This window comes from Rhamphochromis longiceps, linkage group LG2, assembly GCF_057381845.1.
Source record: "Rhamphochromis longiceps isolate RC_006_pf linkage group LG2, R_longiceps_female_GT1.1, whole genome shotgun sequence".
Classification (NCBI taxonomy): Eukaryota; Metazoa; Chordata; class Actinopteri; order Cichliformes; family Cichlidae; genus Rhamphochromis; species Rhamphochromis longiceps.
Genome location: NC_140558.1, coordinates 30,762,530 through 30,785,479, shown reverse-complemented (window position 1 = coordinate 30,785,479; position 22,950 = coordinate 30,762,530). Strand labels below are relative to the sequence as shown.

The 22,950-nt window shown below is 42.9% G+C and overlaps 3 protein-coding genes across 4 annotated transcripts; all 3 read right to left on the bottom strand.

Annotated features, from left to right (window-relative positions):
• Positions 1-542: 542 nt before the first annotated feature.
• rhogd (ras homolog gene family, member Gd) lies at positions 543-4,210 on the bottom strand. The gene is made up of 2 exons (XM_085422599.1): positions 4,132-4,210; positions 543-3,516 (listed from the first exon to the last, which is right to left on the bottom strand). The coding sequence occupies exon 2, from the start codon at positions 3,485-3,487 to the stop codon at positions 2,912-2,914; it is 576 nt and encodes a 191-aa protein (XP_085278725.1). The 5' UTR covers positions 3,488-3,516; positions 4,132-4,210; the 3' UTR covers positions 543-2,911.
• A 1,159-nt stretch (positions 4,211-5,369) lies between these two features.
• On the bottom strand, positions 5,370-9,001 carry LOC146677461 (uncharacterized). The gene is made up of 8 exons (XM_085382038.1): positions 8,433-9,001; positions 8,245-8,340; positions 7,980-8,141; positions 7,665-7,759; positions 7,526-7,573; positions 7,137-7,358; positions 6,075-6,261; positions 5,370-5,976 (listed from the first exon to the last, which is right to left on the bottom strand). Exons 1-8 carry the CDS (start codon positions 8,494-8,496, stop codon positions 5,681-5,683), a joined length of 1,170 nt encoding a protein of 389 aa, XP_085238164.1. The 5' UTR covers positions 8,497-9,001; the 3' UTR covers positions 5,370-5,680.
• A 700-nt stretch (positions 9,002-9,701) lies between these two features.
• On the bottom strand, positions 9,702-19,778 carry fhdc2 (FH2 domain containing 2). 2 transcript variants are annotated; one of them, XM_085422577.1, is made up of 12 exons: positions 19,578-19,778; positions 17,887-18,432; positions 17,705-17,766; positions 15,322-15,424; positions 15,006-15,091; positions 14,690-14,790; positions 14,304-14,374; positions 14,011-14,118; positions 13,727-13,797; positions 12,739-12,856; positions 12,452-12,616; positions 9,702-12,355 (listed from the first exon to the last, which is right to left on the bottom strand). In XM_085422577.1, the coding sequence occupies exons 2-12, from the start codon at positions 18,346-18,348 to the stop codon at positions 10,436-10,438; spliced, it is 3,267 nt and encodes a 1,088-aa protein (XP_085278703.1). In that variant the 5' UTR covers positions 18,349-18,432; positions 19,578-19,778; the 3' UTR covers positions 9,702-10,435. The 2 variants fall into 2 exon arrangements, with proteins under 2 accessions (XP_085278703.1, XP_085278713.1); XM_085422587.1 differs by lacking the exons at positions 17,705-17,766; positions 17,887-18,432; positions 19,578-19,778 and having other exon boundaries at positions 15,006-15,171.
• Positions 19,779-22,950: the final 3,172 nt, after the last annotated feature.

The following is a 22,950-nucleotide window of genomic DNA, read 5'->3' as shown; positions in this document are numbered from 1 at the left end:
ACACATCCGTCATTTGTCACATCCACCAACCATAAAGGTCAAAGGAATTTTTCAGAGTAAGGAGCGCACTGAATTCTTAAACCCCAGAAACTGATTGAACTTGTGTGTGTCGGCTAAGTTGAATGATGGCCTGGAAACCAGATGGTATAGACCATTAACTTCAAATGTACAGAAGAGGGGGGGGGGGGGAGAAAAGAAAGAAAAAACTATCTTTGAAGACTAGTGCTCATTCTGGATAATAAGCAACTGAGCTGGAGGGCTGTGTCCATCTAGTGTTTGGACTCTGTAACTGTAACATTAACATGAAAGATAGCATTACAGTATGTGTGCTACAGGAACATAATGTGGTTTCCTGAGCTGTAAGCATGTGTAAATGTGTTACTCTAGTTTGTTCTGCACTTCAGCACGACTTTCTTCTTGCATTACATCCCTCTAGCTGCAAAGATCTGCACTGATTGCATGCAATGCTACAGCAAAACAGCAAGGAACCAAATCAGAGGAAGACAGTCATGGGTCATGGGTTTAAGAAAAAAAAAATTAAATGGTTTAAACCACCGTTTTATTTGGCATAATTTAAAAATCATTTCACTGTTAGTTCATTTATACAAATATGCTTTTGTTATTTATAAAACAATTACAGATTTCTACAAATCAAGTTCCCAGTGTAAAAGCGTAGTACCACGCACACGGTAGCATACAGCTCCAGGACACAGACACAGAGCCCACAGGTGTATGTTCCACTTTAACAGCATCATCTAAGTGAATTTGGGACATGGAAAGAAAAAAAAAACGAACTCACCACAGATGACAGTTTTTAACATAACGTGCACTTACATTCAACTCTCCACAAACCTATCTGGGAAATGTTCACACATCTTCTGGCAGATGTCAAACCGCATCACTGTTATCACAAAAACCTCTTGCTCGGTTTGCACTTCAGTTATTCTAGACTTTACACCGGCCACAATCTAGGCTGACTTATTATATACCCGCTCAAAGGTGTACATGAAAATAACTATAGTAAAAAAGGGTTTCTATATTTGCTGCCAGCTGTAAGCAAAAAATAAAAAATAAAAAGAGCAGCTAGTCATTACAAAAACTATTTTACAAAAACGTATAAAAATCTTCAGATGTGACAAAGCACGTTCCACCTACACACCTTTTTGCTAACCATATGTGCAAGTTCCGCTTGTGCCTTATTCCACCATGCAATGCAGGGAACCGCAATCTGTTAAGAAGTGTGGAACTCAAGAGCTTCGTTTCACAAATGCAAAGACTTGCTGCACAAGATGTCAGTTTAGCACCTGTGTCTTTAAAAAAAAAAGTCTGCAAGATGCGTGTATTTACTGGCAGGAAGTAAGGCAGAGGGCTTCTGAAAATTCACAAAAATAAAACTCTTGAGTTGGGTGGGACCTGTGCTTAAACATCTTGTGGCACTTTCAGAGCTACGATGAGAAGCTTTGGGTTTGACGAAGACTGCTATTGTCTTTGATTTAGATAAGGCACCTAACCAAAAAAATAAAGGCTCCTTTCATATTGTACAAAAACTTCTATTACATGATTAAAAAGGGAGCCATCACGGTTCTTCTATGATGAAACCGAGACAATAGCGAATTACAAGTATATAGCCAATGTAAGCCAGTTAAAACATATTGCTTTACTGATTCAGTTAAGCGGTGTCATAATTGATGAATTTCAGTGGAAGACAATAATGAAACTGAAAAGAAATATGGAGTTCTGGTTTATCAAATTGAAATATTAACTACAACACACATACCTCTTACTGATCAAATAAACAGACTATTACAAAAACATTTACCTTTGGCCGTACTTGTAGGTTAAAAAAAACATTTATGGAAAAAAAAATCATTTACAGAGTAAATTCACTATAATTAGACAAAATACAGCCTCCTTGACCACCACCCTATCAGAGAGAAATTCTTAGGCATGTTTTTAAATGGCACTCGGTGTGAGCTTCAACAGTTAATAAGTAGACAGAGAAGCTTCACGACAACCTGACTTCCTGACTGCGTAAGCTCCAAAACTCCTGTACCAGCATCAGTTAATGTGGCTGAGTCTTTATTACACCTGCTCCTCCATTACTGAAGAGGACAAATGGTGTGCTGCTTTTAATGGGTCTGGCTTATCTTCAAAGACCTACTGGTTCTTCCGTGTGGAGAAGTGAAAGAGCAGTGCGAGAGGCTGAAGGGGCAGCCTGCCAACAGCTCTAACACACCAGACTGAGCACAAGGGAATTGTAATAAGGGAATTTAACCTTTAATCTGTGCATTTGGTTTAAGGGCTACTGGCATTTCCCCAGGAGTCATCAAACCATGTCTGGGCTCAAACTGCTTGAAATTAAAACTTGTTCACCTTCTACTCGGCTGTTCATTACGTCTAAATAGTCAAAGTCAAAGCATCTTGATGGTAACCTTGCTTGAGACTCATGAGATGCAACCTAGGTGAGAATTTGAGGTAGTCATTAGTTCTCCACCTGAACAAAGGCAGATCTCTTCTCTCCAGTCAAACAGGGTAGCTTGGTTGGTTTGTTTGTTTAGATGTTATTATGGCTTGTGACAACCATTATCAGCATTTTATAAGGCAAAGCAGAGAAGCTAAAAATGTAGAACAGATGTAAAATGAAACGTGTAAATATCAAAAGTTAAAATGCAAGAAAAATAGAGGAGAAACGGTCAGTCGCTCTCATTAAGGCATGGTCACTTTGGTGATGATGGCAACACGGCGAGATCCTCCTGGCGATGAAGAAGGAAGAAAGGAGTAACAGAGGAGCCAAAAACTGCCAGAGGTGATACGGAGACAGCCGATTGGTGACCTTTGTTCCTCAGCCTTCCCTTTGCATCCGTGGATCTCCACCATCCCCTCTCCACAGTCCAAATCTGGGAACCATTCATTACAAAAGCACACACTTTTCTTTTTTCTTTTTCGTGACTGGATACAACACTGCCCTCACAGCTTCAGAAAACACCTCCTTGACCCCATCCTGCAGCAGTGCAGAACACTCCATGTATTTAACAGCCCCAATCTGCTTGGCCAGGGCATTGCCCTGCTGCTGGGTTGTAGGGACCAGACCCTGCTCCTTTAACTTCTTCACCGTTTCTGCGTCACTTCTTAGGTCCTTCTTGGTGCCTACCAGCAGGATGGGCACATTTGGGCAGTGGTGAGACACCTCAGGGTGCCACTTGTGCCTGACATTGGCGTGTGAGGAGGGGCTGCCAATGGAAAAGCATATAATGAACACATTGGTTTGGGGATAGGACAGAGTGCGCAAGCGGTCATACTCCTCTTGGCCTGCCGTGTCCCACAGATTGAGGCTGACAGTGCGGCCATCCACACTCATCTGAGCGCTGTAGTTGTCAAACACTGTGGGAATGTACTCTTCAGGAAAGGCATTGGTTGTATAAGAGATGAGCAGGCAGGTTTTACCCACTGCCCCGTCACCCACCACCACACACTTTATGGTCTGCATCCTGCCTACGACCACTGGGGCTGCAGCACCTGGCAACAGGGGGGGAAAAACACCTGAATAACTGCTAACAGCAACATATACACATACTGTGTAGTGATAAACATGCAATTTCATTCCCTGCATGATCGTTAACCGGTGAAGGGATCATAACACAAGATATCCGTTTTATTAGCAGTACAGCTTTTCACCCAGTTAGCAACTGAGCTAACTGTCCCCGTCGTTAACTAATCGACGTAGCGTTCATCACCGTTACATAGGTACGGTCCAATTCCAGATGCTCCCTAATTAACAAACTTTATAAAAGTTGTTGTCCAGGAGAGGCCGGGGTGTGAATGGAAAACAAGAGGCATTTTTTACCGGTTGTTTACACTTTACTGCTGTTCACTTTTAATACTAGGCGTTCCCCTAGCATATAGCTACTCTCTTACTAGCATCGAGCTAAGGAACTAGCGAATTTGGTGGCTAGCGAGCTAGCTAGTTAGCAAACAAGCTGAAACTTGATTTACAAGTCACTTTCTCAAAAAGATATGTTTAGGACCAGTTATTGCCCCACCAGCTTCTCAAAATTCCTGCTCAATTTTTGTATATACTTCAGAAGTAGTTTCGGGCTGTACGAAAGAAATATAACGGTTTTCATGACTTACCGCCACTTGGCTTTCGATCTCTTTTTGCCTGGTATAGTCAATCACAGCCGCATCCGGGGAGCTGTCTGTCACGTAAAAACCGACGTAGGGAAGTAATGCAAGCTGGTAATTGTAGTTCTATTTTGAGTCAGTCGTTTGCATAACACTAGATGGCGGTGTAAAGCTATTGTCATGACGTTGCACTCATGTAGCCGAAAAATATGCGGAGCCAAAGAGAAAAGTAAGAACAAGACGAGGTGAGTTGTACACTCACAGTAACCAAGTCACTTTTTACTTAAATTGTGTATTTTTAGGACACTTTTCTAACAGTTTTATTTGACTACATTACCAATATTTGACATAGTAACTAAATGCTAAGTCAACTTTTCAAGTGCTAAACTATCCCTCCTTTAAAATATGCTGTAGTATATCTCATTAATGCAATAATAATAATAATAATAATAATAATAATAATAATAATAATAATAATAATTAAAAACCTAAATGGAAACATAAGTGCTTAATGTGGTCTGTTTATTCTAGTTAATATTCACATTAGAGAACCTATTTCTTAAAATGTGTCTATTTAATATTCCATCCATCTGTTTTCTTCTCCTTATCAAATTCAGGCTTGTGGAAGGGGGGCTGGAGCCTATCCCACAGGGGAAGCAGCAGTGTTCACATATTTAACTTAATGCAGGATCAGCCTCAGGATGTTTGTGACATCTATGTAAGCATACAGAAGTTAAGCCAATGTGGGACAGAGAGTAGAAGGGGTTAAATTGCTATACACAGGGATGCATTGGCATTGTGGCTATAAATTGTAGAATGTAGCTGGCATAATACACAAAGAACAGTAAATCGCAAAGATGCACAGCAATATGATTGTATATGTAATGTGGCTCAGTGATAGGAAGGAATCAAATTATTGTGATTATGTTGTTCACGCTTTAGTCAAACATTTTCTTAGTCCTCCTGGAGAGGAACGGTTACCAATGCTTTCCTCTCATCGTGGGGAATTATGGAATTCGTTACCGGGCTTCTTCACTGCCCATTTTTTTATTCCGCTCTCAAGACCAGCCTCTTCTTTTTGACTTTCAACACAGTTTGAGATGTTTATTTTTTATGTTATTGTTTTATACATTTTGAATTTTATCTTGTATTGCATCGATGCTTTTATTTGTTAATAAATTGCATTAACACAAAAGAAAATACAAAATACATATATGTGCTTATAAACTGTAGAATTTAGCTGGTTTGATCCACAAAGAACTGTAAACCTCAGAAACATATGATGGTATAGGAAAATGTACCCCAAGGGTTAAAGGCTAATCCAAGGAATCAAATAATTTGCTTGTGAATCAGTTTATTCTGGTAATGAAATGCACAGAATTACAACATGGCTATTTAATTTTAATAAATACTTCTCTGTTGGAGCTTCTGCTCCATGACCCTGTATTTGTCAGAGTAGAGACGTCAGTTGGGCCAAGGATGATTTTTAAGTTCCTCCAGGGTTAGGCGGTCTTTATGGATCTGGTTCAGAGAACCTGACAGAAAATCCTTGCAGTCTTTACAGAAATAAAATAGAGGTGTCACATTTTTGTGTTCCTGTAAATTTACATGTGGATGATCGATACAGACAAAGGCAAAGATAACACAGAAAACACTTCAAACACAAATTGCAACAGGTTGGGGAATCAACATCCAGCTTACCGTCTGAAATGTCGCTACGTGTCCTAGATTTCGATTTGGTGGAGGTGTCTGGGAGGATGTAGTGCAACAGCTTATCCATCACAGTGCCTAGCTGCAAAACTGTGATGCAGTCTGCTGTATTCGCGTTGGATTCATACAAGTCCAGAGTTATCTCTGAAATCCAGAGAAATATTAATAATGGTGAGGAATTCACATGGACACAAGATGCATGGACAGTCCAGAACATTTGAACACTGGGACTGATAACCTACCACTTCTTCGAGTGACTGCTTCTGGAGTAAAAGTGGCTCCACAGCCAAAATCAATGTATTTCACTTGTCGATACATTGAAAGATCAGCTGATACTTCAATCACAATGTTGTTTGCCTTAATGTCCCAATGAAATACACCCCTGGAATGCATCTCAATAGCTGCATCTACCAGCTTTCTCATTATATTCTGACAAAGAAAAGAAAGGTATGTTCAAGCCACAAGCTTTGCATTATCCATGAAAGATTGCTATATATATTATCTCACAAAAGTTAGTAGACCCCTCACATTTTTGTAAATATTATTATTTTTTTTTATTCTATCTTTTCATGGGACAACATTGAAGATTTGGCACTTTGATACAATGTAAAGTAGTCAGTGTAGAGCTTGTATAACAGTGTAAATTTGCTGTCACCTCAACATAACTCAACATACAGCCATTAACGTCTGAACCGCTGGCAACAAAAGTGAGTACCCCCTAGATGAAAATGTCCAAATTGTGCCCGAAGTGTTAATATTTTGCGTGGCAACCATTATTTTCCAACACTGCCATAACTCTGTTGGACATGGAGTTCTCTAGAGCTTCACAGGGTGCCACTAGGCTTCTCGTCCACTCTGATGATGACATCAGGGAGCCGGTGGATGTAAGAGACCTTGCGCTCCTCCACCTTCCATTTGCCCTACAGATGCTCAATAGGATTTAAGTCTGGAAACATGGTTGGCCAGTCAAGTACCTTTACCCTCAGTTTATTTAGCAAGGCACTGGTCTTTTTGGGAGTCTTTTGGGGTTGTTATCATGTTGGAGTACTGCCCTGTGGCCCAGTATCTGAAGGGGTGTTCTCACTTTTGTTGCAAGTGGTTTAGACATTAATGGCCGTACATTGAGTTATTTAGAGGGGACACCAAATTTACACTGTTTTACAAGCTGTACACTGTTTATATTTTATGAAAGTGTCATATCTGCAATGTTGTCCCATGAAAAGATAGAACAAAATACTTACCAAAATGTGAGGGGTGTATTCACTTTTGTGAGATTCTGTATTTCCTTCCTACCACTCACTTACCTTAACCTCACTCTCATGCAGAAACCTGTTTCTGCATTGCAGATACACATCCAAATCGATGGTTTTTTTCTGTCTTTCAAAGACCATAATAAGTTCGTTTACTGAGTCTAACCACTCCAGTAGTACTGGGGTAACATTGCTGCTTGTATTCTGTGGTCCTGCCCCAACTTTCATCAGCAATGCCACTTCCACGGGAACTTTGGTCATTTTACCATTAAGAAGCTTTAGAACCAGAGAAAATTTAGGTCAGTGTTCAAACAATGAATAATATGCGCCATGTGTTCAGGCAGGACATTTTCTTGACATGCTGTGAAATATTCGTGTTTCTCAACACAAACTTTCCAAAACAAAAAGCAAAAGTGTCAAGAGAAAGGACAAACATCACTTACCATTGGTAGGCGGTCGACACGATTCTGAAAAACATGTTTTATAACAACCTGCATTACAGAGAAAATGTGGTTTAGAAAAAGCACACAGTGCACAGGATTTACTAGAAGAACTGTGAGCTACACATATAACAAGTCATACTCGGACATTGTCTTCTTTGTGTTTTCCAAAGTAGACAGTCCCGTAACCTCCTCCACCCAGCAGATCCAGCTCTTCATATTTTGATCCAAAGTCCTCTACAGAGACACAAAACAGACATGGGGGTCTTGATTATTGCATGGAAAACAGCCAACATTGGCTTAGCTTATCTACACATTTATACAGGCTTTGTTAGAATGTCCTTACTAATTATCAGATGAATACCAGCTAAGCTTGGAGATTTTCTGAGGAAAACAGCCCTTTTACTAGCTGGAAAGGGGCTCTGTCATTGCATATAGGATTTCAACATATTCTTACCTAGCCTATGACTGTTGTATGTGCTGGGTAAGGGGACATCAGTCTTGTAAATGGAGCGGCTGGACTCCTCCCTTGAGCTAGATGTTTTGCTCTTTTCATTGAGTGGCTCCTCAGTTTCATTGTGGCTAGATTTATGTTTGCCACTCTTCTTTGTGAAAGCATCTGCAAAAACGAAAAGCAATTAGACCTCTGAACTCTACACAGGGGCTCAGAGCTGATCAATAACAATAAAACAAAAGTAAATATCTCTGAATGTCTTACTTACACTTGTCCTCAGCGCAGTCTTTCCTCGTGCTGCTTATGAATTGTCCATCTGGCTTCCTGTCTTCTGTTCTAAAGAACCAGGGCTCAGTGTGGCCTTCTGTGGTTTGAAAAAAATATCAGTTTGTTAATGTGATGTTGATGTTGATGTTAATGTAAACCAAAAAAATCAAGCAGGTAGACTTATCCCACCTAGATTATTACCACCACTCACAGCACGTGGAGCAGTAACAGTTGGCCAAGATTTAAAAGACATTTTGACATTTCTTCAGATATTTTCTCTTTGCAGTAAACTCACTGTTGACATTTTGGCTTTTGCAAGTTGTCTAGTTGGAACTATGATATACCCTCTTTAAATAATGCTGTGATGACACCATAGAAATCTAAACTTCTAATTTATGCTAATCCTGTCTCCGTGGCTACAGAATATCAAGTCAAATATTTCACTGTCTTGTGTCACCTTGTTATTTTTGGTTTCTTTTGATTCCATATGTCAGATTTTTTTTATTTTATCCTGATGTATTTTTATTTCTATGTTCAGCACTTTGGCCAGTGATTGATGTTTTCTAAAGTGTTTTTATAAAGAAAGTTGGTTGGCAAATGATTAAAGAGCAGGTTTGTGTAACTACACCCAGGAGAAGTAGCAAGTCTGGGACAGAACATAGAGGCAAACAATGATTCACTTTCACATTATCACTCTTGACCAAACTTTTCCAATATAGGCCTCTCATTCTAAAAATAGACCCGAAAATATGCCCATATTGCACTTTCAATCAGTCTAACTGCAAATGAGGAAGGCTGTTCCTGCATTTGCCCATTTAAAGAGAGGTCTGCAGACTTAAATTTCTCTGCATACAAACAGACCATAAAAGACCCTGTCGTGTATCTTTTGGACCTCATCCTCTTTGATGAGCAGCAGTCTTTAAGCTCATATATCACATATTCACCTTCAGACAAGTCATTATTCCCACTAATCCAGTGCATTCAGATCACTGCAGAAAGAAGCTAAAAAGAGGGATCACTTTAGACTGCTCCGTCTTACACCCCTGGAGATGTCACCACTTATACACTGTGGCAGGTTAAAAGGCCAGCGGTGACCAACAACCGGACACTCGAGAACACAAAGAGGCACCAGTTTATTGCCTTTCCCAAGAGGTTCTGGCGTCACCGAAGCCTATAAAGGGAGAATTCCCACTGGGACCCCTACACCCACAGTCACCCTCCACCCCACCCCCTGCACCCCACTATTCTGCCAGGAGATTCCCCGGGACGTCTGCAGCATTTCCATGACTACAACCACTGACAGGAATGGGGGTGACTGTGTCAAGAGATGTAGCAAGAGGGAGAGAAAAATGGAGGGGTGACAAGAAGACAGCAAGAGCTGCAGCTGAAAGCAAATACATACTGAACAGACACAATATATTTATAATCTAAAATAAAGAATATATACTGACAAGCACATTTCTCAGACAATAACAGTTTCACATCGCTATCTTTATTTCTCTTCTGTTGTTTACAAAACCATATAATACAGCGAATAACAACCACTGCTATTCAATAAACTTACTCTTTTGATATAAAATAAGCAAAATAATAATAACAATCCCCCAACAGCCTCTTCTTCAGTTTATAAAGTGCATCATAATGATGAGGCCTCACCACAACAGGATGAATAGTTCAATATTGTACCGAGTTCGGTTAGGACTGTAAGACAGCCATGTTTGAGAACACCATGATCACTTAACAGAGAGGTCACAGTATTCACATTTGGACGCATTCCTAAAAAAGAAAAAGAAAAAAAAGTGTTTTGTTCCATACAAGAGACTGAAACGGTTTGCCAGATTACACTTCTGGCAGCACACTTGTACATACAAGGCACAGAGTAGTGTTGCATTTTATTACTGTGACTTAAGTATCAACCTGTTCTACAACTGGAGACAGAGTTTTCTTGTCCTATTGCCTGCAAAGGACACAAATGGGTGTAAATCGAGGTAGACTGTAGAAAATCCCCTATCCTGTGAAACAAGAGATGAAGTATCCCCGATGCTCCCACCTCACGGTCCTATTGCACATGTAGAAACCGAGCACTCAGACTACACATCCATGTCACACAAATCTATTTTTAATGAGCTCAAACAAACAATCACAAAACTGTAAAGGCAGGAGAAGCTTGAGGAGGCACTTATTCATGTCCATCACCTCCACAGGGGCTGAGCAGCAGGAGCGGTGGAGGTGGCAGACCCTCGGGGCATTTTGGGCCCAGGTATCCTTGAAGCTGTTGGGATTTTAGAACTAGCAGGAGTGGGGCTTGTGCTTGTCGTCTTGGCAGTTTTATTTCGAGCTGCCGATATGACAGCCGTACATATGGTCTTGGCTGTGGCCGAGGATGGGCTGTGGGCAGTGCTAGGCTGACAGGGAACCTGAGACTCTGAGTTTGGGGCGAGGCGTTTGGAAACGCGGAGAGGAGTGCCTCTGATGAAAGGTGGCTGGGTGCTGCCAGAGCCTTTCTCTGGCACAGATCTGTTTGAAGTCCTGCGGGCCAGGGTGGGCTTCCCCGGAGCCTGCGCCTCACTTACAGTTCTCTCCCGTGTGCTGTTACTTCGCTTCACCTCAGCCGCTCGAGAAATAGGAGATGAACGCATAGACAGACTACGAGGAGTAGCAAGGCGGGTAGGAGTTGATGAGTTTGTAGGGGGTGGGTTTCCACATGAAGAATCTGTTTTAGAGCGTACCCTGGGAATGCCCGTGCTACTGGAAGGGCCTGTACGTGACACAAGTCCCCTCTTGGCTCCTATCCCACTGCGTACAGGGACCTTCATGGTTCGAGCCTCTTCCTTTGATGTCAGAGACGCTGGGGTCGACCCCTCTCGAAGGTCAACCTCCCTTTCTTTCCTCCACTTGGAGCAAAGGCTCGGTGTTGGTCGTGGGAGTGGGGAGCCTGGGGGTGACAAGGCGTCATAGGATCTAAGGCCTTTCACCAGAGTGTGGCACTCCAGCGTTTCACCGACACGAGAATATGACCTCCCCGTCTCCCTCTCGGTACTTGGCAACTCAGGATCCTCCTCTGGCTGTGACTGGCTGAACTCCGGCAGACTGGAGGGCATCCAAGTCTCCTCCGCAGGTGTGGACACCACATCTGTGTCTGTCCGGTTTGTTAAAACTCCATCAGGCAAACACGTCGCAGCACTTGGTTCAATAGAGGGTGTGTCTCTCGTCTGTGGCTGCGACTGCTCCTCCACTGGAGCGCTGACAGATGACTGCAGTTTGGTCTCAGATCTGGAGTACCTAATGAGCCCAGTACTGTTGTCACTACAAGACTGTATTCCACTTGTATGAACAGATGGTTGTAATTCCTCATTGACACAAGAGCTGTTGGATTTTGAGTGAATAGGATGATTACTGGGCATTACTGGCAGGCCAAAATTCTGCCTGTAAGTGGAAGTTCTGCTTTTAACACACTGGGTTGGTTTGCTATGAATAGAAGCAGAGTCTGTATAGGAACAGTTAACTAAAGCCATGTTTTCATGTGAAAAATCCACTTCTTTTTCAGTTCCCGTTAACTTGGATTGGTTTTGCCTCAGATAAGAAATACTCTCAGGTCCATGTTGTTTCACAACAAAGCCACTTTCATGCTGAGAATGACTAAATGTTGCTGCTTCAGTGTTTAATTTTGTTTCTTGGCTGTGCCTAGCCGTGCTCCCTCGGCTCAGGACGGGTCCTTGGTCAATGGGGGAACACATGCCATCAGTCTCTGGAGAGCTGCAGAGAACAGCAGAGGTCTCGTGGTCAGAGGAGCTGTTTGAGTGATAACTGGTTGATGTCGGGCTGCTGCCCAGCTCAGGGAAGGGTGAGTTGTGGAGATGGCTATCGTTGTGAGAGTGTTGGAGGTATCTGCGGGAATCAGAGCTTCTAAGACTACGACGGCTCCAAGTGTAGCTTAGATTCCTCTCTAGGAGTTTTTCCAGCTCATCCTGGCTCTCCTGACTGGGAGGCTCTCTGGCGAGGCTCAGGCTCAGGTCTAACCCAGTGCAAACTGCCAGAGAGCGACGCTTTTCTGCCATCTCACGTTGGCGTTCCAGACGTTTCTGTTCTTTCAATTCACGTTCTGCATTTTCCTATGGAAAAATGAGAGAGAAAGGATAGTTGCTCACTCATCTTTAGCATACAGTTAAAGGTTCTATGATACAATTTTCCTATCGACAGCTTCTAACCTGGACTGCTCTTTGGAAGCGGTGGCAAAACAAATGAAAGACCCTGCAAGCCTCCTCCAATTTAAAAGTGCTGTCATCTTCACAGAAAAACTCCACCAGAGCCTGACTCGACATCTTCATACCCTCCACCTCGTCCTCTGCCTCCTTCAGACGCTCTTCAGCCACCTGTAGATACATTTTACATGAACATATTCATTACCCCTTCAATTAAAGCCCCAAAACTTGAACTTGAGATAACCTGCCTCAAGTTGGAGACAGTCCATTTAAAAATCAAATTTTTTGCACACCTCCAGGAAAGGCTGCGTCTGCTTCTGAATCTCTGCCTCAGTCTGTAAATTTGCCTTGAGGGCCGCAACTCTGCTTTTTAACTTGGCCAAGTCATCAAGCACAGACTCTTCACAAAACCTGCAAAAGGAGGAGAGGACAAATACATACATGCAATCATTTTGTGAACTGAACAGAAACAGGTGGATAAACTGTATGTCTCAACAAAGGGTGAATAATTAAAGACTGGAAATAAATGATTGCACATGATCGAAAGTGTCTAGGAATTTGTCATAAAGAAGACCTATTATGCTTTCCACCTTCTCGTCATATATCCCCTTACAATGATGCATGCTCATAATAAACATGCCCAAAACTTCATATACAGAGGTCAGAATCTGGTAATTCCTGTTATCTTGGAGTTCAGGCTGCAGACTGCTTGGAAATACTTAGACATTTTCTATACCTCTTCCCTCTATATGGTCACCCCAGCTGCCCAGCTACCCACTGTTCAAACTTTCAGTTTTTCAGGGGTAGCCAACCAGAAGAGCCTTAGCTTAAAGTGATGGGGAAGAGAGCTAAAACGGCTCATTTCATGATGGCGTGTGAACTCCATCAAAGCCTAGCATAAGATAAGTAAGGATATTATAAGCTGAGAGTCATGTTAAACTACTCTAACCAGCAGGAATTAAAATCTGCAAATGAGCAAAACATGTCCCCTTTAAATATTCTAGCAAGAATGCAGGAGCAAGGGTGCAGGAATTGAGAGTCTCAGAGAGATAGTCATCTCTTAGCACCCAGCTGTAGTCACCAATCGAAATGAGAAAATGGTCAAAATGTCCAGCAGCTTAAGTAGTGGCCATCATACCCCACTGTCAATCATGCATCTTTTGCTGACAGCTGGGTGTTTTGTTGTTTCAGTAGAGTGTTTGAGGTATTATTGTCATTAACAATGATCATGCAGACTAAATAACAGTAGGATATAGATTTGGGGGGAAAAAAAAGACTGACCTGGAGGCGGAGCCAACATGACCTAGTTGGCTGGGAAATGACAGTAAACTCTGGTCTTTTTTCACAGCTTCCTGTGGAGACAAACACATGATTAATCATCCATTGTTTCAAAGGAAGCAAAACATCATTTACCAATGGTGAGAAAAATCTGACGCTCTGCAAAGCAATCTGGTTTGAGGGCCTTGAACTACTTTTTTTTTTTTTTTTTTTGAACCAACACCAACTGTATTTCTTCAACTGAAAATAGGTACTATATTTCACGGCATCTACATTTCAGATCTTACCATAGCAACAAAATGCAGCAAATTCATGCCTGGCTTGTTGGCTTTGGTGTCAGCCAGCTTCAGCAGCGATGAAATTCGAAAACCAGCAGCATTTCCTGAATATCCACCCTGAGAAGACACGCACAAGGTCAAAACAAAACACACGCACAACACGTGACAGCTTTAAACAAACAACGATTCAAAACCCAGGTGCGCAGTCTGAACGGCGCCTCTGAACACAAACCCAGACCACTAGCGTTTGGGTAACTGTAAACAGATTAAAAGAATCGAAAGGGAAATAAAGAAGCACTCACTGCATTCATATAGTTCCCCGCTTTGAGGACCAGACGAAGGATGGAGTGTAATTCTGGGCAGCTCAGCAGTTCTAGGAGCATAAAAGACAGATTTAATACTGTGCCTCATGGTTGAAGGAGTGTGAATGAAGCGGACATGAAGGGCATGAAATAAGTCAGCAACTTTGTTCTGACACTTAAATTGACTATTGCACTACACCTTTATTTTAAAAAGTTGCTAGCAGCAGGTTACTCCTAAATCTTTAAAGTATTTAGCATCCAGAATAAGTCATCTCATTTGCATCCTGACTCCTAGGATTTCTGCAAATACAAGCATTTAAAAAAGGGCAACAGGGTTCCCAGATCTTTATAGTGGCGGAGTACACAACTCCCTGCTGTTACTTTACCTCGGGCTGCTTCCCTCAGACATCTGGCTGCCACACACAGAGAGGTCACAGCAGGGTCAAACTCTTGCTGCAGGATCATGGCATCCAGACGAAGGCGAAAACTGGTGAAGGAGGGAAAAACGGGGGAACAGATTGATCAGTGGAGAGTGGTGATTGATGACAGGGACATCAGGCACTGCACTGGTTAAATAAGCAGTCGAGCATCAGTGAAAATCAATTTGAAAATAGGAGTTAGGTTCTTTTGGAATACTTTTTTGGGTAAAAAACAAACAAACAAAACAAAACCCCAAAAACTGGGGGTTGATAAAGAGCGTACCTGGGGACTTCCACCAAAAGCAGCATGAAAAGATCAGGCTCTCCAAGCCAGCTCCGGTCCCCGCTGAACTTCTTAAGGCGAGACTCCTGACGGAGAATAGAGGCTGGGTAAAGCTGCCAACATCCCATTAACAGTCAATTCCACTATCTCCTAGTGTGGTACTTCTCTAAGAAACACAGACCACATCACATGCAACATGGTGTAATGGCTAACTCTTGATCATTCTAAGCAGAGCCAGATGGTGAGTTAGAGGAGGGCGGGAGGAGAGGAAGAAGCTTGTCACTGTTGCGTTTGTATGCCAGAAAAGGCACTTTACCTCCTCATTGTCAGGCAGCAATTTACAGAGCTCTGTGAGCTTCTCCGCTCCGTAACGGCCTCCGGCGCCCTGCCTGATATCCTCAACTATCTCCTTAGCCGGCCTGCGGAAACACAACAGACACAATTCAGCATGACGTAATTTGCCAAGCAATGCTCTTTTCAAGTCAAGGTACAGCTAGCCAAAAGAAATGAGTACAATCAGCTCCGGTTTTGCAATGATCGCACAATAAAAGAGGCTTATCCTGTTCTTATCAGTCCGAGTGTCACGGAGGGAGGGTCAGTTGACGCCACACTGGCGATGCAAAGTAGCATATCCACTGGGCAAATAAAATGCAGACATGCACAGACGACGGCTGAAGGACAACGGGGTGAAAGAGCAGACACTGAGATGACTGGGTGTTTGATCTCTGTATTCCTTTCTGCAAGTGACACATCTGTCCTCCATTTCAGCAGTTTTCCCATTAGCCTCTCCCCAATTCCCACTACAGCACATCACAGGCACTAAAACTACAGTTTGCAGCCTTTATCCTCAAACAAACTCATCTCATTCATGGCTCAGCTGTCACATCCGAATCTTATTGTCTAACACCAACGGATAAAGATCAACCTACGAAAACATGTAAAAGCAGTGCATGAGGGGGAAAAAAAAAAAAAAAAAAAAAAGGGACCTCTATTTCTAAACAGAAAGAGCTTTTGTTAATTGCTCCAACAAAACCCATTGAAAAACCAAACAATCTAAATAAAAGGAGGAAATAATATTGAAGGGGGGCTACTAAGACACTGATAATACAAAGACTTGATTTTGTCTACACTCCACCCACATTTGAGCAGTAGCTCTGTCTTCAGACAGAGGGCAAATAAACTTCCAACTAGACAGATGTTTGTGTACAGAAGAAGCTCTTTTCACATAATGGCTTCCCCTACATGTCTCAACAGATCTAGTTTAGAAAAGAAAAGGTTTTCAATTGAGTCTCTTGGAGGCATGACAATCCCTAAACTTGGCACGTCGTACTCCTGCAGTTTAAAGTACACGTAGTTCTGCTAAGTAGATATCGTTTGTTAGTTTCATTCCATTTCAGATGTTAAACTGTATGCAAATGTATATACATGACTATGAAACCTCTCGTTCACTGCAAGAAGTGCAGCTTTGTTTGAGCCAAGCAAACATGCTAATCGGGCTTTTAGATGAATATGACAAGCCACCAGTGGGGTCTCTCTCTGCAGGGGGGGGGGGGGGGGGGGGGGGGGTGTAGCTTTAAGATTAGACACTCTTTAAGGGCACCAGCAGGTGCCGACAGGCTAAAGCCAGCTGCTTGTTTACCACCCTCCTTCAAGATCCAAGCCAGTTGTTCAGGGTACACCACCTCCTCCTCCCTGACACCAGACATCCTCTCTCCTGACGAAGCTTCGCACTTTAACACGGACACCTGTCCACCTTTGACATATGGCCACTCTCTCCAGTTTAACTCAAGTCAAATACTGCTCCCTTGGGCACTGCTGTATGCATCCCACTTCAAACGGCCTCCAGTACTGGTGGCGGTTTGATGAAATGCAGAGAAAAGGCCTAGCTGTTGGCACTGCAACTAAAAACATTATCCATGCAATACAATTTACTTCCTCAGCTACTGTTTAACCTCTGAGATGTCAACACACGTAAGAAAAATCACCATATGCTTTGAACTAAAATGGGCAAGGACTTCTCCAGCCGACAGCCCAAAGCACAAAGAATATCAAGTACATAAAGTGATATGAAACAGGAAATAAATTACAGTACCCCCACAACTTATATAAGGTGGGACAGCCAACAATCTTAGGTGCCTCTGTGATGTAAAATTGGTTGGTTCATTGACAAGAATATTAGGCAGTCTGCCAGAAGTTATTCTTAGGCCCTTATCTCTTTTATGATGCACAAGAAAATCTCCAAACTTAGATCCTTTTTGCCCTTAGCTGCTGTAAACAGGTTGATTCCTGCATCAGGCAGAGCTCTCATCACATCTGCTTAAACTGATAAGTGGCAATTAGGAGATATGAACAGATTACTGCTGTACTTATTAAACCACTCTGACTGCCTGATAACTTCTACTTTGCATTTAAAATTATTACTTTGAAAAAGGCCAAATTAATCCCTTATGTAAAACGGTCTGCCTATTGAGATTAGACTGGCTACATCATTAGAGTCCCTTGAACCTCTTCTTAAAAAGGCCTTTATGAATGTTTGCTCTGTAGCTGATTTCTATGCTCCTTATCTTCTTTCCTTCTGACCCGTTTTGTTTTATTTATGATATGTGCTTCTTTAATGAGTTTTTTTTTTTCCTATGACCTCTTTGTTCTTTCTGTGAACCAACTGAAACATTTCAACAGTAAGAATTTCTTAGGCTTACATCTTGAACTGACGTAGAAATATTCCAATGTTCATACTGCGTTTGGAGTCCAATAAGGAGATCTGTTTAGAAAAAAAAAGAAAAAAGAAAGAGGACAAAAAGCAAAGGACACATTGTGAGAGCAAGAAAAACAAACGAGCCCAATATTTTTTAAAACAGTCTCACCATCTACATGATCTTACCTCCTCTGAGCTATCCTGAGGGGATCTGCAGTGCAGCAGTGAAGAGCGCCGTCTCAGGGTGCTGGTTCGGTCCCGAGGCTTACTGTCCTTCTGACCAAACAGCTCATCCAGGGAATGGAGGTCTATGGGGAACTCATCTTCATCTGGGGCCGCCCCACTCCACACGCTCTTTCTCCCCTCCACCTTCTCTTTGGGGATGCGCTCCCAGTTCAGCTTCCTCAGCCGGCTCCGACGAGCGCTATCCGCCCGGCTTAAAGGTGAGGAGGAGGAAGAGGTGGAAGCCGTGGGGGGAGGCGGGGGAGGAGGCGGCGGCGGTGGTGGAGGTGCTAGAGGAGGCGGTCGAGGAGCGACCAGCGCCGCGCGCGGCTCCATGGTCGTCACTTCCGCAGCGGCAGGAAGGGCAGGCTGTGTTCCATGAAAGGCACGAGATTCCTTGATGGCCACACTCAGGTTGATGTGCATAGAGGCAGCCGGGCTGTTTGAGGGAGGGTCAGTCTGCCTTTCTTCCAGTGATCTCTTGTCCAAAGGTCAGGCAATAACCCCAGTCTAGGAAACAAAGCAGCAACAACAACAACAAAAAAAATCTTATCTCAGACATTATTGAAAGCAGAAACAGTCGGTGTAGAGTTTTGCAACTGAAAACCAGTCAGTCAGCTTCCAACTAGGCCAGTGAGCTCCCATGACTTCAGCCTTACAACTGGTACAAGCTAAAAATCTGAGCCCAAGTTCAACTTTCAATGAAAGTTCAAGGCATTTTTTTGGGAAAGCATTAGCTGGGCAGGATGAGCTCTTCCCCCTCTGCGACCTGTTTGAACAGCTTGTCCCATCCTGTTCAGTTTCACCTCACTGAATGCGGGCGCGCACACACCTCCACACCGCCTTTTCCTCTTCTAATTAGAAAATATGGAGACCGGTGAGGTAAGACGCACAGTTAACCACAAAGCCCAGAAATAAATGCTCTGCAAGCTTCTTACGTATTCCTTCTTCACTTTGGGGAGGGCATCATCTGAAAGTGGGTTGAACACGCTTGCACCAGCAGGTTTTTAAGCAGGATTAGTAATGCAACTGAGAATGACTCAGAAGTTTCAAAAGTCTGGGTTCAAGGGAAACGCTTTAATCTTTACACGGCTTTGGATTTGGGGGAAACACACACACACACACACACACACACACACACACACACACACACACACACACACACACCCTCTCGTCATTTCTCGCGTTCTCCAAATGAATCATAAGGTTTGGCAAACTTTTTTCACGGACGCGCTTGATTTCCAGTCTGTTCCACTGCATGCCGCGCGGGCGCGCTGCACAAACCGGTAATCTCAGTCTCCATCATTTAATGAGATATTCATCTTGACAAGCGAAAATATTATCTGACAAATCGTGTTACCCAAGAACTCGTGGGAGGATGAAATGTTACATGGAAAGTGAGCTTTGTTTTTCTACATCAACGCAATAGCATCCGTTACTTTTTCATAAGAACGCTCTTAAAAAAGAAAAACATTTTTTAAGTTTCAAAAGATTTCTACTGTTGACATTTAGTGCATTTTTTTTTTTATAACCTGGTAGTTTATCGCTGTTATTTTTGCGTAGATCTAACTTCGGATAAACATTCACTTCATGTTGCTCGACAGTGTTCCAATTATTTAACACGTCTGATTCTGGTCCTAATCAGGTTTACTTACCTGCAGTTTCCGGCCACAGTTTCCAGTGAAGTTGTTTAAAAAAAACTCCAACAAGAGCCACAGCTAGAAACATCGAGGTCTTAATTTTTTTTTTTTTAACATATATACATTTTTTCCTATGTCGTTTTTGTCCCGGTAACTTGTGCCACTCCACTCGCTGCACTCCTCTTGTCTTTCCAAACTTGCAGGGAAACTTCTACACTGCACGACGCGAACGCGCAGGCGCACGCCCCCCACACTGATATGCCTTTATTGTATCCTCCCAGTTTTCCCATGGGCGGATTTAGGGTTTTTTGAAGTTTTTATTAGATCATCTTTAATCCACTTTCAGATTTTACAGATCCTGCAATGGCGATAAATTTATGAAATGCTTACAGTTTTGGAAAGGATTCAATAAGGTGTTAATATCTTAAACAAAATCAATAACTCAAAGCCTTAACTTCACATATCACTTTAATCTTTCTTTTATTGGACTTAATACCTCAGTGGCTTTGTCTACAAAGTCCGCATAAGATTGCACACGGCACCTTGTATTATGTCAGGAGCCCTGCCGAAAACTTGATAAGTGTCTATTTCAGAAAAATCATTAATGTGGGCAAGACCTCTGATGTGGGAATTGTGCAGAAAGGCTTGATCGTGCTTTGGGAAAGCTTGTGGGGTTTTTTTGGGGGGGGGGGATCAGAGCCTGAGAGTTGGACCAAAGGTCCATCAGACCTGGGAATTATGTGTGTATCTCTTCCCCAAAGCACAGACGGAGGTTATAGGTGAAAGCGAAGAGGCTAGATGTCCCTGTGGTGTGCTGAAATGGCCCAGGTGTTTGAATATGGACTCATAACACCGACCTTTCATCTGAGGTGCCGGAGCACCCTGGCCCATGTCACCTGGTTATCCTGAGTCCGGCTCAGATAGCCCCTCTCAGAGGCCACGCTGACAGGCACTCTTCATCGCTTCTGGGGCTGTGGTAATTAGGAGGTTACGACCCCAAAGATCTGTCCATTGTTGTGCCTGCGCAGTAGAGCATGTTGTAGTTTACCGTGCCAGAATAAACCTCTCTCAGGAACTTCACTTTCTATTCAGTAACTACTTGTCAGAGTACAGTGTATTTCCCAGAATACAAGGAAATGCCACTGTTGAGAGGCAGAAGCTTTATAGTCCATAAAGAGTCTGAACAATCCGGCACAATTCCACATATTCTGACAGGATTCATGCAACACAGCCAGTGTGACAGCAATTAATGAATAGTAAGGAGTTAACTTGGCTTCCCTTGCATTCTCCACCATTGCAAGGAGACAAAACAGCGTGTGATGTGTACAGGCCCACTTCCAGCCGGTCCTCTTTGCATAACAGTGAGCTTCGAAGCCTGTGCTTCTCTTGGTCTATTCTTCAGTGAGTCAATGCGTATGTTCATGTGCAAGATTTGTGTGTGAGCCTGTGTAAGTAATCAGTGCATTCAAGTTAACCAGCCCTTTGCAACATAGAAGAGCGTGTAACAGAAGTGTTTTTCTTCATCAATACTTCTCTGATGTCTTTCTGATGCTTTACCCTGAGTGGAAAAAATGAGGCCCAACACATGAGATACCAGTGCCAACTACCCCGTCGCTCAGCCTTTAGTTTAGTGGGGTCGTTGCAGCCATGCAGCAAGTGTTAGTCCTTCGCCATCTCTCCCTCTTAATCTCTCTTTGAAGTCTCAGGGGGTTATGTAAAGGTGAAGGCTTTTAGCTGCCCACTCCCCTACTGTATACACGTATGCATTATAGATGAAGTGTTGACACTAAACCTAAATAATGAGAGGTGCACACACAGAGATAAAAGCACAAAAAATGCTTTACAGTACTTTAGGAATGGTGATTTCTTTCTATCTATAGACCTCTGTTGCAGTTTTTCACACTTCAGAAATTAATCCGGATGTCAAGAAATCAATACGCACGCACGCATGCACCAGATGCCCTAGTTATTAAGTGTGCAAAAGTGGCAGTAAAACTGTTCCATGTGAAACTATTGATATCGCCGTATGGGGTCTTAGTGTTATTCTGCCTCTGGTGAGTCTGGTCTCCCTCCTGGGGTCCTGGCAATTTCCATGGCGAAGTAAATAGGTCAGTGTGACTATGGCTCTGCGGGAGTACTAAACACGTGCACAGACATGGCGTGCCTATGTGTGCATGAGAAAACTGCACGTGGATACACACACCTGGGTCAGAGCCCATTTGGTTTGGGGAGGTACTTCTAATCAAACCCAGCTTTCCTTAGATCCTTCTTGGTTATCCAGCTGCACTCAGATCACGTGCAGTGACCGCAGTCTCTGGCTTTGGTCAGGCCTCTTGATAAGGAGAGACAGGAAAAGACAGACAGCACACATACATTGTGACTGTCTACCTCCCTTTTCCTTAATTATTTTTCACATAAACACATGTGTGCAGGCATGACCTCTTACACTACATTGCTGCTTCATACATGAGACCTTAGACTGTATTCATCCCCACTCATAGATAATAACAGAAGACACAAAGAGAGGCTTACACACACACATACACACACACTGCTGCACAGTGTAACTTTAAAGGTTCACAGACAGGCCGTTAGACAATGATACAAACATCATGGAGACAGAAAGAAAAGAGGCTGTGTGAGTCAAGCTTGTGGGGAAAGAAAAGCATGCAATGACGAGAGATCTGTGGAAGCTTTCACTTTCTTTCTTTTTTTTAAAGTTTTCCTCTTTTTGCCAAAGCAAACACATCTGTGTTTTACTCTGTAGACTGATTTTGCAGAAACTGCTATGAACTGACTAACAGACAAGAGGTGTGACTGAACCCCGTAATTCCCTTTGTTAGATTGTGCACACTGGCTATGTACTTTTGCTGCATTTTTAGCATTAGGTAGAACGAGGCTTTTAGATGTGCCTGTGTGTGTATTTAAATTAAACTCAGCAGAGTGGAATGGAAGGGGAGACTAAGGTGCTTGTGGTCAGATGTCCTTGGGGTGTATATGGGGGTGGGAGGGTCAACTTTGTTAGTCTTTGCACATCTGGCCACTAGAGCCACTTCCGACTCCAATTAGGATTTCCTGAGACTCAATAAAGGGGATTATTGGCCTGAAAAAACACTCGGACAGACTCTCCCACCCTCCGTTGCCTTCCTGCCTCAGCTGCTATGGTCATTGCGCTAGTCAGAAATACAGTCGCACTCCACTAACAGTTCACAATGGCACGGTGACATACAGCGACATAGACAAATCAGTCCTTTTCTTCCCCTTCTTTTCTTCTTATCCCTCTTTCTGTTTTTTACGAGATGTAGTAAGACCTTTATATTTGATCGCTGCTTTACAGTCTTCTCATGTATAAAACAAGTCAAGCGCTTCATAAATGTCATTGAAGGAA

Coding starts and splice junctions, on each gene's coding strand:
- rhogd (XM_085422599.1), bottom strand. CDS start 3,487: ATGCAGACCATAAAGTGTGTGGTGGTGGGTGACGGGGCAGTGGGTAAA.
- LOC146677461 (XM_085382038.1), bottom strand. CDS start 8,496: ATGTCTTTTAAATCTTGGCCAACTGTTACTGCTCCACGTGCTGTGAGT. Junction 8,142..8,244: donor AGACTGCGCTGAGGACAAGT/GTAAGTAAGACA, acceptor TCGTTTTTGCAG/ATGCTTTCACAAAGAAGAGT. Junction 5,977..6,074: donor AGCAGTCACTCGAAGAAGTG/GTAGGTTATCAG, acceptor TCTGGATTTCAG/AGATAACTCTGGACTTGTAT.
- fhdc2 (XM_085422577.1), bottom strand. CDS start 18,348: ATGCACATCAACCTGAGTGTGGCCATCAAGGAATCTCGTGCCTTTCAT. Junction 17,767..17,886: donor CTCAGGATAGCTCAGAGGAG/GTAAGATCATGT, acceptor TTTTCTAAACAG/ATCTCCTTATTGGACTCCAA. Junction 13,798..14,010: donor TGCTGCATTTTGTTGCTATG/GTAAGATCTGAA, acceptor TTGTCTCCACAG/GAAGCTGTGAAAAAAGACCA.